The following is a 17,249-nucleotide window of genomic DNA, read 5'->3' as shown; positions in this document are numbered from 1 at the left end:
TGCATTGTTCAAAAGATTCTTGTCAGAATAATGTCCTTGCCTCTTTTAGAGTTATATTGGGTGAGTTTTTGGTGAAAAAAATATATATAGTTTGTCAGATTCTGAGTAGTCCCCTACGTTGGCGAGATCTCTCTATCTAAAATGTTCCTTTTATTTTGCAGGTTCTTGGTTTTCAGAGAAGGGTATATGCTGTGGTATGGCTGCGGCTATTCTCTTTTTGAGAAGACGTTTAATAAACGTAAGTTTGCCTTAACAGAGTAATAGCAACCTTCAGAGACGAGCGCGGTAACAACTAAGTGAAGAAAAACTTGTTGGGACTTCAGGTAAGCAACATATGTAAAACTTCTTCTTTCTTATTTCACAAGTTCATTCATTAACGTAAATACCTTTTGTTTTGCAGGTTTTCGGGAAGCTGTAGATGAAATACCTAGGACGATGCAGAGACTGCTGAGGAAAACATTTCCTCAGCAGGAAGGCACTGCGATTGCGAACGAAGACTGCTGTGAGGAAGATGCTGCGGCAGAACCTCTGACAGAAGATGCAGAGACTACGAAATAAACTGCTGACTGAGGAAACACTTCGGAAATACTTTGGTTCGGTAAGTCTTTACAACTAAAACAATGGAATTCTGTTGATTTTCTGTGAAAACTAATATCTCAACTTCGTTTTTCCTTTGATCGCTGGTAGCGTTACCAGCTGTTAGCGGAGAAGACGCAAAGCGAGCGCTCCACCGGAGGCAGGGCTTAAGTAGCTCCCTCTGCAACAGGTGTAGTATGTGCTGGGATTTAACAATGGACTTGGCGGAAGCCATGTTGAGTGTAGGAAAAACCAATGTAAGCGCTATGTGAGCTTATGGGTGCAATGCCATGAATGAGACAAATGCCATGTGTGCCAGGCATGAAGCCACTGTTGACCCATTGACTGATATGAAGTTGCTTACTTCCCTGGTATTTCTAAATGGGAACTGTGCTATTTTGCTGGGATCATGACAGCTTGGGGATCTACTTAGAATCACATGTTTTGCAGAGACTAGTTAGCAGTACCCGATAAATTCGATGGGTTGATAGAAGGAACAGAGATATTTCAACACTGCCTGTCCCACATGCGAGTTATATTTGGTTTGTGTGTCAACACAACAAGGTTGTGTGAAAGTGTGCACTGAACTCCATGTTCCTCCCCTGCAGATAGCCTCCAGTGGCACGTCCGCAATGCCTTTGAGACAGGACTCCCTTTCTCTCCCGGCTGCTAGAGACACAAAGATCTGGTCTGTTCTTCAGAGTGGTTTTGTTGAAGACATGACTGTCCTTCAAACATCTAGTGTGTGGAGTGCTCCCTCGCCAGAGTTATGTGGATTCTGAAAGAAAGCTGGCAGTTCAATGGATTGGTTGACAAGGAACTTAGAAATGTACTTTGGTGAGAAGCGTGGGTGCGTTCTTAGGACAACTTTGTTCTTATGTATTGTGACAAAGGGGTTAATTACAGACAACGTCTGAAGCCCACTTACCTTTCAAATAGATGTAATGCCTATAAAGAAAGTGGCCTTTTAATTGAGATCCCTGCGCCTTGCATAATGCATTGGATCAAGCAGTGGGCACATGAGTATGCTTAAAACAATATTTTAATACCAACCTGGGGGTTGGTTTGCAATTGAGGGGAATGCCATTTTACTCCATCCATGAAGACTTTCACAACTGGACCTCTTCACCAAGAAACTTTGCATTGGGAGGTTGTATACGCAGAGTGCTAGTAAAGGAAGTTTTAATTAATTAAAAACCAGACCCAAGTCTGATAAGTAATTTCTAGTGCACTGTATGCAATGGTGAGCAGTCAGTTGGGTTGTCATTTGACCTTCTACACCACACTATACATCTTTTCCATTTGTTGAAGTAGCAATGTCCAGTGCTAGGCCTATGGGTTTCTTTTAATATTTCCATGCATCTGCTAGGGAGATTAAGGTGTCCAAACTCTAGGACCTCAGAAAACAAGCTCCTAAATGGGTTGCCTATGGTTTAGATTGTAGGATTAATCCCTGATTCTGTAACATGTTGCAAGGGCATGTTAGCACATTGGTGGGCACATGGATAATTTGAGAATTTGTGAATACCACATCCGACGTGCCCACATTAGAGCAATTAGAAACATTGTTAAGTGCTGCTGGTGCACCTTGTGGATTACTTTGTTCAAGACTGGGGTCGGAGGAAAAAGTATGCAAATAACGAACAATGACCCTCTCGAGAGCGACCCTCTCGTTGGAGAGAAAGACTAGGGAGTCTTTTGAATGAACTACTGCTCCTAGGAATTGTTTTTGCTAGCTGTGGATTAGTTTTGACTTCCTTTTGTTGATGGGACAAGCCCAGCTGATGCAGAAGATGTATTGCCTTCTGGGTATTTTGCTGACTTATTTCCGGTGTTTCTCCTGTTATTAGCCAGTCGTCCATATAAGGATATACTGGAATACTTTCTCCGCTAGTACTTCAGTGAATACACGAAGGGATGATGTGGTCCCAAAGGGAAACACTTTGAATGGGCAATGTGCCTGACCTCTTTGAACCTTAGATATATTTGATGCGCTGGCAGCATTGAAATATGAAAGTATGCATCCTTCATATCAAGTGTTGCCATAAAGTCTTTAAGCAACGGGATGACTTCCTGCAATGTTGTCATTCTGGACTTCTGTGGTTTGACAGAAGTGTTTGCTGGTCTTAGTTTGAGTACTCTGTGTTTGTTTTGTTTTTCTTTGGAACAAGGAAGTACACAGAATAAATACCTGTGTTTACCTCTGATGGTAGAATGAGTTGAATGGCTCCCTTCTATAGAAATGTGTTTACTTTGGCTTACATAATCCATTGATGTTCTAACAGTACTCTCATATTCTTGGCAAAAGATACAATATCCGTGTTTTACTGCTCCCAACATTCACTTGTCCGATGTGATCCCCTCCCATAAATTGGCGAATGATGTTATGCGACCACCTACCGGGGTGATATGGGATCGGACCTGAAACAGAGAGTCATTATTTTGCAGGTGTAGCTAAACCTTTTGTGGTTTGGCTTCTACCTCTGCCTCATTTTCTTCTAAATTTTCTGGGGAAAGAGGACTGTGTGGTAGACAACTGTCCTTGGCTACGAACCATGAAGAGGAGCCCACATCCAAGAAGTTGTCTGCGCTGCAGAATTTGAATAGCTTTGGCCACAAAAATCACTGCGATTCGACTGCATTCCTCTTTGTTGAAAGGGACGGTTTGTAAACTGCTTTACTGTTTTTCATCCTTCCATAGTCCTTTTTGCAGTCTCTAGTGCTTCATCAACTGCTTTACCAAAGAGTACATTGTACTGTACTGGCATATTTAGCAATGTTATTTGAGTTTCTAATCTAAAGCCTGAGTTTCTGAACTAAGCACACCTTTTAATTAACGTCCTGTCAGCAATCACCCTTCCAGCTGTATCCGCAGTGTCCAGGGTGTTTTTAAAAAAAAACTTTTAGCAGTTTGTTTGCCCTCAGTTAACGTTTTGAGCATTTCAGTTCTAAGTGGTTCGTGGACATTATTAGTATGCTCTTCCAGGTTGTCCCATTGGTCTCTATTGAAACTATTAAGGCTGTATTATGGGCTATCTGCATTTGGTATGCAGCAGATGTTGCCACTTTCTTGCCCAGAGCACAGATTGTTTTACTTTCTCTGTGAGGAGGAGCTTCTGACATTGCCAATGGAGTCGCCACCCCCCTACGTGTTGTAGTACTGACCAGGGAGTCTGGTTTTAAATTTCCCCTATAAACAGATGGTTGGTAGGGGCTAGTTTTAGCCTTTTTTCAATTTGTGGGTTAACCACCTTCGTTAACACTGGTGTAGAAAGAGAGGCGTCTAGCGAAGCGATCTTTTTACAGATTTAAGTAACAGTATGTATTGGCCAACTTGCTTCTTTTCATTGAGGAATTCATCCACAAAATCTGTGTCTTCCTCAAACTCCTGAGTGTCAATTCGAATATAATGTGCAGATCATTGTGAAGGATATTGTCATCTATTGGTGATGACGAAATGGGGTCATCAATGTCTGGTCATGGCACAAGCCAGTGTCTGTATTCTCTTTCACAAAGTCTTCCACTTTATCAGTGTGAAGGTCTATTTCCGCTGATTCCTTATAAGGGACACTGAGTACTGGCCTCCACTTTTTTCAGAGTTAACTCTTCCTCCTCTAAGACCCGTTTACATTTTAGTCAATGTCTGCCTAGAAACTCCATGAAGGAGGCGACCTTGTTCATAGTGACTTTCAATCTCTGTTTTGCCCATTCCAGTGACATACGTGGGGATGTACCCTGAGGGGGAAAGCAACCTCTTCTTCTGCACCTACCCTCCCTGTTCTTGTCTGTGTGCATGTTTTTTTCTTTTTAAGTGAATCTGATATTGTGGTATGAATGTGTGGACTTTTGTTTTTTTTACATGCAATGAAATGGGCATCTTTGGCACATGCGATTTGGCCTTATTTATATTTTTATTATGCTTCGATGCAGAGACAATCTCTGTGGACTTACTCTTTTGTACATGCATTGAGTGTGAGGCACTCCGAGCAGAGGTCCTTTGTTTTACCGACCTGCTAGCTGCTGACTAAACCTGCTCTGCCGAGGATTTAGGAACTTCGACAAATGTGTCAAAAAAAGTCCTTGTGGGCAAAATGTGTTTATCGCGAGGTACGTGCTTTGATTTTTCTCTGCGTCCCTATGGAATGTGCCAAAATAGTCCAGTGTATGGGTTTACAGTGTGTAGCTGTGTCGCCAGAGCAAGCCTCCATAGCAGTGCATGTCACCGGCCGTTCATAGCTCAGCACTGGCCCTTATTTCCCGATCTGAAATCTCTTTGGCTACTGATTCGAAGCCAGGGCTGTCCGGTTCTGACTCAGATTCGTCTGCACCGGCGGGTTATTCCATTGATGCCCCAGCTTGCATCGCAAAGGCTGCCCAGCATTTCGATCGTCAATCTTTTAGAATATTTGGCTTGAAGAGCTTACACAACAACTGGTATTTATCTACCTGGTGGTCTCTAGGAAGACAATAATTACACACATTGAATGTGTCTTTCCACGGAAATCTTTTTGTTACACTTTGGACAGAACGTAAATGGGGTATTTTCCACCATGACAAAAGCTGGTGGACAGCGAGATTAAAATTATTAATGAGGCAATGTATGGAGACATTCTCCTGTTACTACAAGAGTGGAAGCGTCTTCCCACACTCTACCTACAATGGTGGCCGAAGCCTTGAGCAGTAGGCCGTTGAACACGGATCTCCAAAGCCGTGGTGCGCTGTGTACGATAATAGATACTGCGGTCATTGTGCTCCATGGAGAGGTTTTGGCAATGCCCGTTAAGTAGACTGACAACTATATGTATCAATATTATGCTCGGTGACGAGCAGTAGTAGTATTTTGACAAACTCCACTAAATGCGACTAACCCGATGGTGGAAAATAAAAACGATCTGAGGACCTTGACGCGTAAAGGATCATGAGTACAGTATACTTCACAGTAGGAATAGTATTACAGAAATGCCTCATCGATGTCCCTTTTTCAAAAATAAATCATGTAAAACTCTAACAACCAGTAGATGTTGGCCTATGCAAAGCATGTGATTCTAAGCAGATCCACAAGCCTTAGAAATATATTTATATATATCATATTTTGTTCTTAGAAAGAAATGTGCTATGTGAGCATACTACTTTGGAAGAATAAAACACACTTAATTTGCAACTGATTAATGATACCTCAAGTATAGAGTGCAGTAAAGTAATTAAATATGCATTCGAAGCCTTACCTGGACAATGCTTGAAAACATGGTGATGGAACCATATCTCTAACATAGAGGAGAGGATGTTGCACAATGGAAGAAAGTGTTTCATGCAGCTGGATATGATACAGGATACTATCCAGATCTTCATACAGCCGTTTGTGAAAAGACATTGCAGAGTTGTACATAATTTCCAACATTCCATCCTGGTTTTGGAAACTCCTGAAACAGAACATTTAAGTAGTTAACACACATTAAGAGGTCACATAATTCACAATCTGTCAAGATAAAAACATCCTCACATTGAACCAGTTGCTTGTGTCAGGAATGTTCTTTCTGGTATTTGTATTTTGTTTATTTGTATTGCGCGCCTTTCCCCCGGGGCATCTGGGTGCATGTTTGTGGACAGTTACAAGTTACATGATGCAGATATATACAGTGTGCAATTTACAAGTTATATTATACATTTTCAGCAAATATCATTTACACAAATTTACGAGATATGACGTAATGATAAGAGTAGGAACTGGAGGGTTAAAGTGAGGAGGTGGCCTGGGCATCCCTTTCATGTAGCCACTGTCTGGTTTTGTGTTTGAAGGAGTGGAGATGTTGAACCGTTCTGTGTATGTTGGGTAGGGAGTTCCAGAGCTTATCTGCAAGGAATGGGAAGCTCGAGCCTCTTGCAGTGTGCAGCTTGAAGCTAGGGATAGTGAGGGTGTGAGCTTGGCCAGATTTCAGGGGTATGTTGTGTGAAGCGCGAAGATAGGTATGCAGGTGCTGCATTGTTCTGGGCCTTGTGAGTAAGAACTAGCGCTTTGAGGGATATGCGATGGGCAGTGGGGAGCCATTGCATGTTACGTCTGGTGTGGGCGATATGGGATCGCCTGGGAATGTTAAGAGCCACCCGTATGGCGTTGTTCTGTGTGACCTGGAGTTTATCGAGGTTCCTTTGACTTGTCCCTAGGTAGAGGGCATTGCAATAATCGATTTTGGACATGATGATGGTTCTGGCAAGGATCAGGCAGTTGCCCGTTGTCAGAAAGGGACGGCAAGCTTTGAACAGTTTGCAGGTGTAGGCTGATGCTGAGACTACAGAATTGGTTTGTCTATTGAGAGATAGGGTAGAGTCAAGGTAGATTCCGAGTGTTTTTGTGACGTAAGAGACTTTGATGTCGTTACCGTCGGTAGAGAAGGATTTGTATTTGGGGTCGAGTTTGGAGTGGGAGCCTAGGGTGAATAACTGTGTTTTTTCACCATTAAGGTAGAGCCCATGATGCGGAATCCAGGCGTGTATGACAGTGTAGACTGCGTTGAGAGCTCTTGCATCAGTTACATAGTCGCCAATGATATGGACGAATATCTGGGTGTCATCCGCATAATTAGTGTAGGAGACACCCAGATGGTCAAGTATATCAAATAGCGGTTTAGTAAACACGTTGTAGAGAGAGGGAGACACACAGGAGCCTTGTGGGACTCCACACGGGACACGTGCTGGGTCAGCTGCGGCTGAAAAGACCCTCATGGTTCTGTTTGCAAAGAATGAGCTGATCCATGATGTAGCTACGTCAGAGTAGTGGGCAGCCGTCTTAAGGTGGTGGCACAGTATTTGATGATCAACCAATATTGTTTGTTTATTTGTAGAGCGCTCCAAATCCAAGGGTATCTGGGCGCATTACAGGAACGTTCAGTTTCTTAGTTACATTACATAAATTTCAGGTTACATTAAACACAAATGTTGCATAATGGGACTGTGCCACATAATGCTTCAGTACATAATAAGACATAGAATATATGTTGCGACCAAACCTTTGATTCCTGATTCTAGAGAAAAAGTTTTGATGTGGATGTTCCACCACTTTCACCCATAAAGAGTTTGCATTGCTAATGTTACAAACTGAAGTAAGTACACCTAACCCCATCTTAAATATACAAGGCTTATTCCATGTTAACAATTTCCAAAAACAAAAGAGGAATGACAGTGCACCGTGTGTTTTCCCTCTATGGTGCACTTTTAAATGAATATGATTGCAATTAATGTATTTATTTTAGGTTGGGGAGTTGTGACTATGTCAGTCACGTTTTGTTTCCGGCACAGCCTTTCATCCTTATTAACATGATATTAAAGGGGAATACAGGACCTGTGAAGGGTTCGTGGGGCTGAGGATAAAGAAGTCAAATGTTATGTATCTGGCTTAGTCTTTTATCATTTTCAGTGGGATTAAATAATTACCGCATAGAGGGGCCATATTATGTGGAGAGGCATATCAGGTTCGTGACATTGAAAAGCCACAAGAGATGGGGAGGGAGTCAGAGCTTTACATCATTCGGAAGTGATCAAACGAAAAACTTCAAATGAATAATAAATAAGACATTTCATAAATTGTTGATTGCTGTGAAAGGCTGGCAGGGCTTGGGAATAGTCAGTAAAATTAAAGTGTGGGCGAGTCAATCTTGCACCCTTTTCCAGGACCAAAACATATTTTCCACTGAAATGTCAATTTAATCATATTACTTTCTCTGTGATATTTTCCTAGTGCCTGCAAGATCAGATCATCCATAGATCGCTAGCACCCTGGGGAGAGGCGTAGCACATTCCCATTGGCAGGTTGGATTATCTGGTATAAGCCTGCGTTTCACCATGTGCTGCTGGCACTTCTCCCAGGCTGCCATTTCTTTTCACATCCTTTTCTCCCTCCATCACTGTGGTCGCTGTGCACTGACCCAGTCAGCGCCTGGTTGCCATTCCCCAAACAAAAAGCTTAGGACTTCTATGTGGTTTAATTTTGACCAATTTTCCAGTTGCTTCTTGCTCTGTCTTTACCCATAGCCTTCCTCGCAGTGCCATCATACACTCCCACAGATCCTACTGAAATATCAGACCTTGAACAGTGCCCCATAACCTCTGCAGGTATGTTAGGGGGGCATGCTGCTGGGGGCTAGAACCTACAATTCTGCCCACCACAACAGAAAGTTCCAATTCGCAGTAGGATAGTACTTCAAGGACAAGTGTGTCGAGAAGATCTAACTTGCTCTCTTGATGAACGCCCACACTATTGTAAAGTATGTTATCATTATTATTATTAGGATATTTATTGTGCAGGGAAATAACTTCCGGAAGCAAGGAGCACTTTACAAGTAATAGAGCGAAGGAAACAGGGAAGGGACCTGCACGCCCACTTCCCCTGACCTGCCATCCCCCCGCTACCGTGCACTTCTTTTTACTGCACTTGCATGATCCGAATGACAAGACCTAGTAGGGCTGTTTTTTGCTATTCTTCATCCCTGCCCCCCCTCCACACACAAACTTTTTCGTCTTGTGGCACCTTGAAACACAATTTGCTGTATAGGCGCATCATAAATGGGCAATACATAAATAAAGGGAGCAGAAATACAAGTGAGCAGGGAAATAACAATGGGGGTGGGGCAGGCAATCAGGCAACAGGAGATCTACAAGCAATCACGGGAGGAAACAGGGAGGAGCAGATCAACCAGTGAAAGGTTTCAATGGTGGTGGAGGGTGTGTGGGACTAGGTGCAAGGAATGAGCCCTTTCTCGAAGAGGAGGGCCTTAAGCTCCTTCCTGAATGATAGAAGCGGAAGGGGCAGGGCTGGTTTAAACAGAGGAGCTTCCAAAGTCTGGGGGTGTAGACAAAGAAGGTATGTCTTCTGGTTCTTTTCTTCCTGAATTGGTGTAACTCTGCACATGTCCTTACTTCTGGTGTATTGTAGGCCTCTGGAGATGCATAGTCTCTCAGCGAGGGAGCTTCTGGACTTCAGGGCGGCAGCCTTGTAGATGCAGCAGGATCTGAAGATGATACATGCTTGCAGCGGGAACCAGTGCAGTTCAATGAGGATTGGGGTGATGTGGTTAAATTTGCAGAGTCCTTTGACGAGTTGTGTTGCAACTGTATGACAAGTCTCAGGGGTGCAAGGGTAGTCACCAGAAAGCCTACGAACAGAGCTTTGCTTTGATAGCAAACCTGAAGGCATTTTATGGGATCAATAGCTTGATATTTCGCAGAAGGGAAAATTGGTACCAAGCCATTTCTGTGTTCCTTGCTATGTGCCATTTGAAGGATAGTTGTCTGTCGATGTCGAACCCCAGGCACTTGGCGCTGGTGGTTAGCTGGGGTTAGAAGCCTAGAGGAGGGTCAGGTCTGGCTGTAGGGGTGTTCGGTGTTGCTGCTCAGCAGTAGGTATTCTGGTCTTTCACGAATTGAGCTTCCAGAAAGCAGTGGACAAGAGCGGATCAATATAAGGTAGGCCTTGAGCCTGTGGATGTCTTAGATGAACGAAATCCTGAGGTTGATCTATGTTCCAGCTGCATATTGGTTGATGTAGAGGGTTCTGAGCAGTTCCATGTAAAGATTGAAGATAACAAGGTAGAGGATTGATCAATGCAGGACTCCACCGGTGAGGAGTACAGTTGGTAAAATGGAGAAATTCATTTGGACTAATTGGTGGCAGCTATTAAGGCAGGATTTGAACCAGCTGAGGATGATCTAGCTGATGTCTATGTGGCGAGGTAGCCCGTCAGTGAATGTCCAGTAGTCTACTGTGTCGAATGCAGCTGAGAGGTCGAGGAGAACAAGGAGGCAAGAATGGCCATCGTCAATCACTTTTTTTTAATATTTGTTTTTATTGGTTTTTTAAACAACAACAAAACAAACTCAGAACACAATGATCACAGCACAGCTTTGAGAGCACATAAACATAACCAGCAGGCAGAAATACATCAAGAAAGGAAAAGACAAAAACATTTGGGCTTTAGCACAGACACACACAGTAACACAACATAATGTGCGACCCCGCTGCAAGTGGGTCAGGACAAGCACCTACGCATGTGTTGGCATCAGTCTGAATTCCCATATCTATCCCATATCTTTCTAAACCCCAGAACTATATACTTGATCTTCCATAGTTATGAGGTTGTCCGCGCGCCTAGAAACACTTGTGTACAGGCATTTTATAAATGCCATATCATGTCATGTCCAACACCAATTCAGAGATTTTGGGTGCCTCCCTCACCCCCACTGTATATTCCTCTTTGCCACTATCAGTGCATTAGCAATAAACAGTTTCTCGTAGCGAGAATACGTTGTTTCCCCCCATATTCCCAGCAACATCAAAGCTGGTTCCCCTGGTACCGGTTTGGATACAATCAAGGACATTTTATTGCTGATCCTACTGCAGAATCTCTGAATCCTCGGGCATGCCCAGATGGTGTGGTAAACCATTCCCTGACCAACATGATACACAGACAACTGGAATCCGTAACCTGCCCCCAACAAAAAAATTTTCAGATCTAGTATGTTCTTTATAAAACTGTGAGCAGAATGGGTTTAGGATCGCAATCTCCCTGGGGATCATTATAGCCTCCTGCCAGTCCTCCACTGCGTTAGGACCTATATCACCCTACCATTTTTGCATGAGTCTGGTTAAGGAATGCGTGATGAAGCTGCAGAGGTTCAGGTACAGGGTGGAGATCGCCTCTTTCACCACCAGGCCCATGTACATGTTGGCTTCCACGGGAGACTACTCTGGGAAGTCGTACTTCCCGTGGAACTGCGACAAAATGGCATGTCTGAATAGAGTATATCGATAAGCATCCAACTGTGTGAGCTCTGCAACTTGTGAAAAGACTGCAGGCGCCCCTCCATAAGCACATCCCACAACACCTGTATGTTTTTCTCATACCAATGAGTAGCTAAGGTCAATTTTCTCTGTTCTGGCAGATCCCTATTATTCACTACCCTACCCCAACCCATTTCTCTCCCCAGCACTTACCACATGTTTCGAAATTGAGGGCAGACCGTCCAACTTTGCCCCTGCAGAGGATCTGCAAGTACCATACTGGACCGTGCCAATCAAATATGTGGGCGGGACAGGTCCCCCTGCATCCACTTGTTTGCGACCACAAGCTGGGCGGCCCAAGAATATTTCTGGAGATTTAGGAGACCGATCCTGCCTTCCCATACAGAGTTGTACAGGAGCCGTGGGGCAATCCTAGGCTGGGAATTCCACCACAGCAGCTTCCTCAAAGCTCTTTTCATGGTCCGGAACTCACCATCCAGTATCTTGTTGGGGGTATTGGAGAGGACATACAAATACCTCGGCAGCGTTGTCATTTTGAACATTGCCGCTCTGCCCAAAAATTACAGGGGGGAGAGCTGACCAGAATTTGGTGTCAGCGCCAATTCTTTTGGATATAGGTGTCAAATTACGGGCAAGAAAGATGGTTGGATGGAAAAAGTTACTTACCTGTAACTGTTGTTCTCCAGCATGGGTCTGGCATGGATTCACATGCTCATGAATATTCCCCGTCGTCAGGCTGGGAATCCTCGGTAAAGAAAAAAAACCAGTATCAGTTTCGTTTCTGATCTGTCTTTCGTAGTATTAACCAATCACTGGTCTCTGCGTCATACTGACCACAGCCAATGACTGCCCTCTACCTAAGCACCGCCTCTGGCAGCCATCTTCAGATTTGGAAGCACGTGAAGTGGCAGTATGACCAAGTGAAGAGCCGCAGAGGGGTAGGCGGGAGGGTTCGCATGTGAATCCATGCCAGACCCATGCTGGAGAACAACAGTTACAGGTAAGTAACTTGTTCCTTCTCCAGCATGGGGTCTGGCATGGATTCACATGCTCATGATTAAAGAATACATAGCAGTACACACATGCACAACCACCGGAGGTGGCAAAGGCTCAACATTAAGCATTATATCAAACTCAACATTAAGCATCTTACCTCCTCACCAGGCTCACCTCAGGCGAACAGGTTGCGCAGCACTGCTTGGCCAACCCTGGACTCCTCCCTGGAATCCCGATCGACGCAGTAGAATTTCGTGAAGGTGTGCGTCGACCTCCACGTAGCAGCCCTACATATGTCCAGCAGGGGCACACCAGAAAGGAACGCCGTGGTAGCTGCGATCGCTCTGGTGGAATGGGCTCTCGGACGGCCAGGCAGCGGTCGGTTTGCCAACCGATGACAGTACATGATACAGCCGAAGAGCCATCTGGAAATGGAAGCCTTCGAGAGAGCCTTCCCCTGATTGACAGGTCCAAAGTTCACAAAGAGTTGTGACGTCTTCCGAAAACACTTTGTGCAGTCCACGTAGAACTTCAGCGCTCTAGCCACATCCAGCGAGTGCAAAGTCCTCTCAGCCGGCGACGAAGGCGACGGGAAGAACACAGGCAACACCAAGGGTTCGTTGAGATGGAAGTCCGACGGTACCTTGGGCATGAAGGAGGGGTGCGTCCTGAGCACTACCCTCGTGTCGTGAAAAGTCAAGTACGGGGCCTTGCAGGAAAGGGCCTGGATCTCTCCCACCCGTCGTGCGGAGGTGATGGCCACAAGAAACGCTGTTTTCCACGACAGAAACTTCAACGGGGCCGAGTGCAGAGGCTCGAACGGAGGTCCCATGAGCTTGGTCAGCACCACGTTGAGCTCCCACGCCGGGGCCGGAGCCTTCACCGGCGGGAACGATCTGAACAGTCCCTTCAATGACTCTTTCACCAGACGATGAGACCACAAGGACGTCCGCCCCGTGGTTCTGGTGTATCGGGAGATCGCAGCAAGATGAATCTTGATGGACGCGTGTGCCAGAACAGCTTTGGCCAGCGTCAGCAGGTACGGCAGTACCTGGGGAGCCGTAATCCATAGAGGGTTAATCTTCTGTGCGTGGCACCAGACAGAGAACCTCTTCCATTTGTGTCCGTAGCATTTAAAAGTCGAGGACGCCCTGGCCTTTGCAAGAACCTCTCTGCAGTCGGCCGGTATGTCGTATCCCTCAAACTCTAGCGCTGCAGGAGCCAGGCCTGCAAGTTCAGCGATTTCGGGTCGTGGTGGAGGATGGCGCCTCCTTCCCTGGAGAGTAGATCCGCGTCCACCGGCAGCTTGATTGGCGGGGACGCTGACCAGTCCAGAAGGTCCGGGAACCATATCTGCCTCTGCCACGCAGGTGCGACGAGGATCATCCTGCACCGTGACCTCTTGAGCTGGTTGACGAGCCGGATTAGCAGTGGCAAAGGAGGGAACGCGTAGAGGAACAGGCCCTCCCAGGGGAACGAGAAAGCATCGCCCATGCTCCTCGCCTGGGGAAACCTGCTGGCGAACCTCCGGCACTTGGAGTTCGTCGCCGTCGCGAACAGGTCGATCTGGGGTGTGCCCCACCGTCGGAAGAGGCGATCCACTAGATCCTGCCGTAGTTCCCACTCGTGGCACGAGCGCAGCTCCCTGCTGAGTGAGTCGGCAATGGTGTTTTTTATCCCTGCCAGATGAAACGGCACCAGAAACATCCTTTGGGCGACGGCCCAATGCCACAGGTCCTGCGCCTCCTTGGACAGTGCTGGGGACCTGGTTCCGCCCTGTTTCCTGATGTAAAACATGGTGGTGGTGTTGTCGGTGAAGATCCTCACCACCTTGCCCTTGAGGGACGGAAGGAAGGACCTGAGGGCCCAGAACACTGCACGGAGCTCCAGGACGTTGATATGGAGGGACTTCTCCGTCGGGAGCCAAAGGCCTCTCGCGTGCAGATTTTCGGTGTGCGCTCCCCACCCTTCCAGGGAGGCATCCGTGGTCACTGTCTCCTGGTGGTCTGGAAGTCCATGCCCGCCGTCAGATGCGTGCGGGTGCCCCACCACCGGACCGCTCGGCGGAAATTCTCGTCGAGTGTGATCCTCTCCTCGAAGCCGCCCGTCGTTTGGATCCAGCGCGCGTCCAGGAACTCCTGCAACGGGCGCATCCGGAGCCTGCACATGGGAATGAGGTAGATGCAAGAAGACATCATTCCGAGGAGGGACTTGATGGACCTCACCTTGGCCGCGTCGGAAACCAACATCCGCTGTACCTTGCCCAGGATGGACCTGGTCCTTTCCTCCGACGGGGAGGCCAGAAGGGACACTGTGTCGAGCTTCGCTCCCAGAAACAGTGCGTTTTGCGCGGGTACCAGGTGGGACATGGCGTAGTTCACGGAGAATCGCAGGTCCGTGAGAAGTTGGACGGTCCTTGCCGTGTGCTCCACGGCGAGCTCCCTCGTCTTGGCTTGGATGAGCCAGTCGTCCAGGTAGGGGTAGACGTGGATCCCCTCGCGGCGCAGCTGCGCCGCCACCGGTGCAAGGCACTTGGTGAATACCCTGGGTGCCGACCGTAGTCCGAAGGGGAGGGCTTTGAACTGGTAGTGACGCCCTTGGGCCACAAACCTGAGGAATTTTCGGTGCCCCTTTAGGATGGGAATATGGAAGTAGGCATCCTCCAAATCCAACGACGACAGGAAGTCTCCTTCCTCCAGCTGACCCAGGACGTGCTGGAGGAGGCCATCCGGAACTTCTGCGCCTTGATGAACTTGTTCAGACGTCGCAGGTCTAGGATGGGGCGCCATCCTCCCGTCTTCTTCTTCACGAGGAAGTATCTCGAGTAAACTCCGGAGCCCCAAAGCCTCTTTGGGACGAGTTCGATGGCGCCCTTCCTGAGCATCGCCCTTACCTCCAGGAGAAGCTGAGGGACGTGAAGCTCTTTCCTCGCCACGGGGGGGACGCGCGGGCACCTTCTTTGAAACTCGAGCGCGTGGCCCCGGGCTAAGGCGTCCAGCACCCAACGGTCGGTGGAGATGGACTCCCACACTCTGACGAAGCTCGCCAGCCGGCCTCCCACCGGGGTGCTTCAGTGGGGGCCCGACCCCACGGCCGGTTCAATCCTGTTTCGACGAGGCTTTGCCGCCTTGACCTCCTTGGCGACGACGGCGGGGTCCGCCAGACTTGCCTCGTCCTCTGTAGACCTCCTGAGACGACGAGCGGGCCGCTTGACGGTAGGTGGAGAAACCGCCGCCGGAACCTTTGGAGGCGCCCTTGCCTCCGCTGCTCCGAAAGGGCGTCCGTCGTTGCTGCAGAACCCCAAGGGCCCGGGCCGTCTCAGTGTCCGCTTTAATGGCCTGAAGGGAATCGTCCACTGTTTTCCCAAACAGGTTGTTCCCATCGAACGGCATGTCCAGGACTCTGGTCTGTACGTCTTGACGGAAGTCCGTAGCCTTGAGCCATCCATGCCGCTTAAGGCACACGCCGTTGCCCAACTGGCGAAACCCAGTGTCGGCGATGTCCGTCGCAATAGTGATGGCGTGGTCCGACGCCATGTCACCTTCCTGTAGGATCTAAAGGGCATCCGCCCTCTTGTCGTCCGGTAGGAAGTCCAGCAGGGGAGCCAGTTTGTACCATAGCTCCCTGTCGTAGCAGGCCACGATAGCCAAGGCGTTGGCCGCTTTAATCGTCGTCGCTGCAGACGAGATGACCCTGCGTCCCATAGCGTCCAATTTCTTTCCCTCGCCGTCCAGTGGGGAAGTCGATGTGGAGGCCGCACCCCCCCTGCTTTCTTCCTGGCCGCCGCAGAGACGACGGAGTCCGGGGTAGGCTGCGCCTGGAGGCACAGGGGGGCCGCGTCCGGGACCCGGTACTTCTTCTCGTACCGGTCTCTTCTAGCTGGCGTCGTGGAAGGGTTCTTGAGGAGGGCGAGGCCCTCATCCCAAATGTCGTCCAGTAGAGGCACCGCGAGGACCGTCTTCCTCTTGGCCTCGCGCCGTTGATACAGGAATCCTTCCTTTTTCTTCTCCTCAGGGCAGAGTTGGAAAAGCTCGGATGCCCTGGCGATCATGGAGTGGAACGATCCAATCTCGTCGGGCGGAGAAGCCCTGGTGGGAGGTGACGACGGTAGATCCTCGTCGTATACCTCGTCGTCCGTGCCCGTCGCTGCCCTGTCAGTCCCTGTATCATCCCCTCGGGTGGACGGGGCGCGACGGCTGAAAAGGAGGTGGAGGGTGAATCCTTCTTTTCTTGGGCGGGGGAACACCAGAAGGTCCCGGTTCAGGATCCCCCGACGGGAGCGGTTCCTCCGTCGGCAACGGTAGTCTCGTCCTTATCTCTGAGCATAAGGACTGTATAGCCAACAAAATGGCCGCCGAGTTGTCTTGCGGCGCTGGCAGAGGGGAATCCGACGGGCGATCAGGGGCCCCGTCGGCACCCTCGACGATGTCGTCGTCACCTGCGTCGGGATCCATCCCGACGGGCCGGTCTTCTACCACGCCAAGGCCCTGGCTTAAGACCTCGATCAGCTCTTCCTCCGAGGTTGAAGCCGAATCTACGACGACGCCCTGCCCCCCCTTTTTCTTCCCCGCCGGGGATTTCACGGGGGTCCTATCGATGGGTACAAAAGAGGACTCCCTCCTGGGTGGCAGGGAGACTCTGAGCCCCGAGGTCGCCACCACTGGTGTAGCCTCCACAGGCTGAACCAGGGCCGCCGTGACAGTTTCGATAGAGGGCTTGGCCGGATGGATTAAGGCCTTCACCACCTTAGGTGCGCTCACCGCCTTATCCTTGAGGGGGGGGACACTGCCTCGCTCCCCCTCCGATGGGGCCTTCGAGCTCGACCGCGGCCTCTCCAGGAGCTTCGCCGGGTGCTTGCCCTTCCTCTTACCCGACCCAGAGCGTT

General features: G+C 48.5%; 1 protein-coding gene across 3 annotated transcripts in view; it reads right to left on the bottom strand.

Moving 5' to 3' along the window:
* CFAP92 (cilia and flagella associated protein 92 (putative)) overlaps positions 1 to 17,249 on the bottom strand; it is a 1,690,090-nt gene that overhangs the window by 736,225 nt on the left and 936,616 nt on the right. For all 3 annotated transcript variants that reach the window (XM_069643961.1, XM_069643959.1, XM_069643958.1), the window contains exon 11: positions 5,802 to 5,996. In XM_069643961.1, coding sequence (XP_069500062.1) covers positions 5,802 to 5,996 — 195 coding nt within the window. The remainder of the gene's footprint in view (positions 1 to 5,801; positions 5,997 to 17,249) is intronic.

This window comes from Ambystoma mexicanum, chromosome 2p, assembly GCF_040938575.1.
Source record: "Ambystoma mexicanum isolate Mex_15411 chromosome 2p, UKY_AmexF1_1, whole genome shotgun sequence".
Classification (NCBI taxonomy): domain Eukaryota; kingdom Metazoa; phylum Chordata; class Amphibia; order Caudata; family Ambystomatidae; genus Ambystoma; species Ambystoma mexicanum.
The sequence above is the reverse complement of the archived record's forward strand: the minus strand, read 5'-3'. Positions and strand labels throughout refer to the sequence as shown.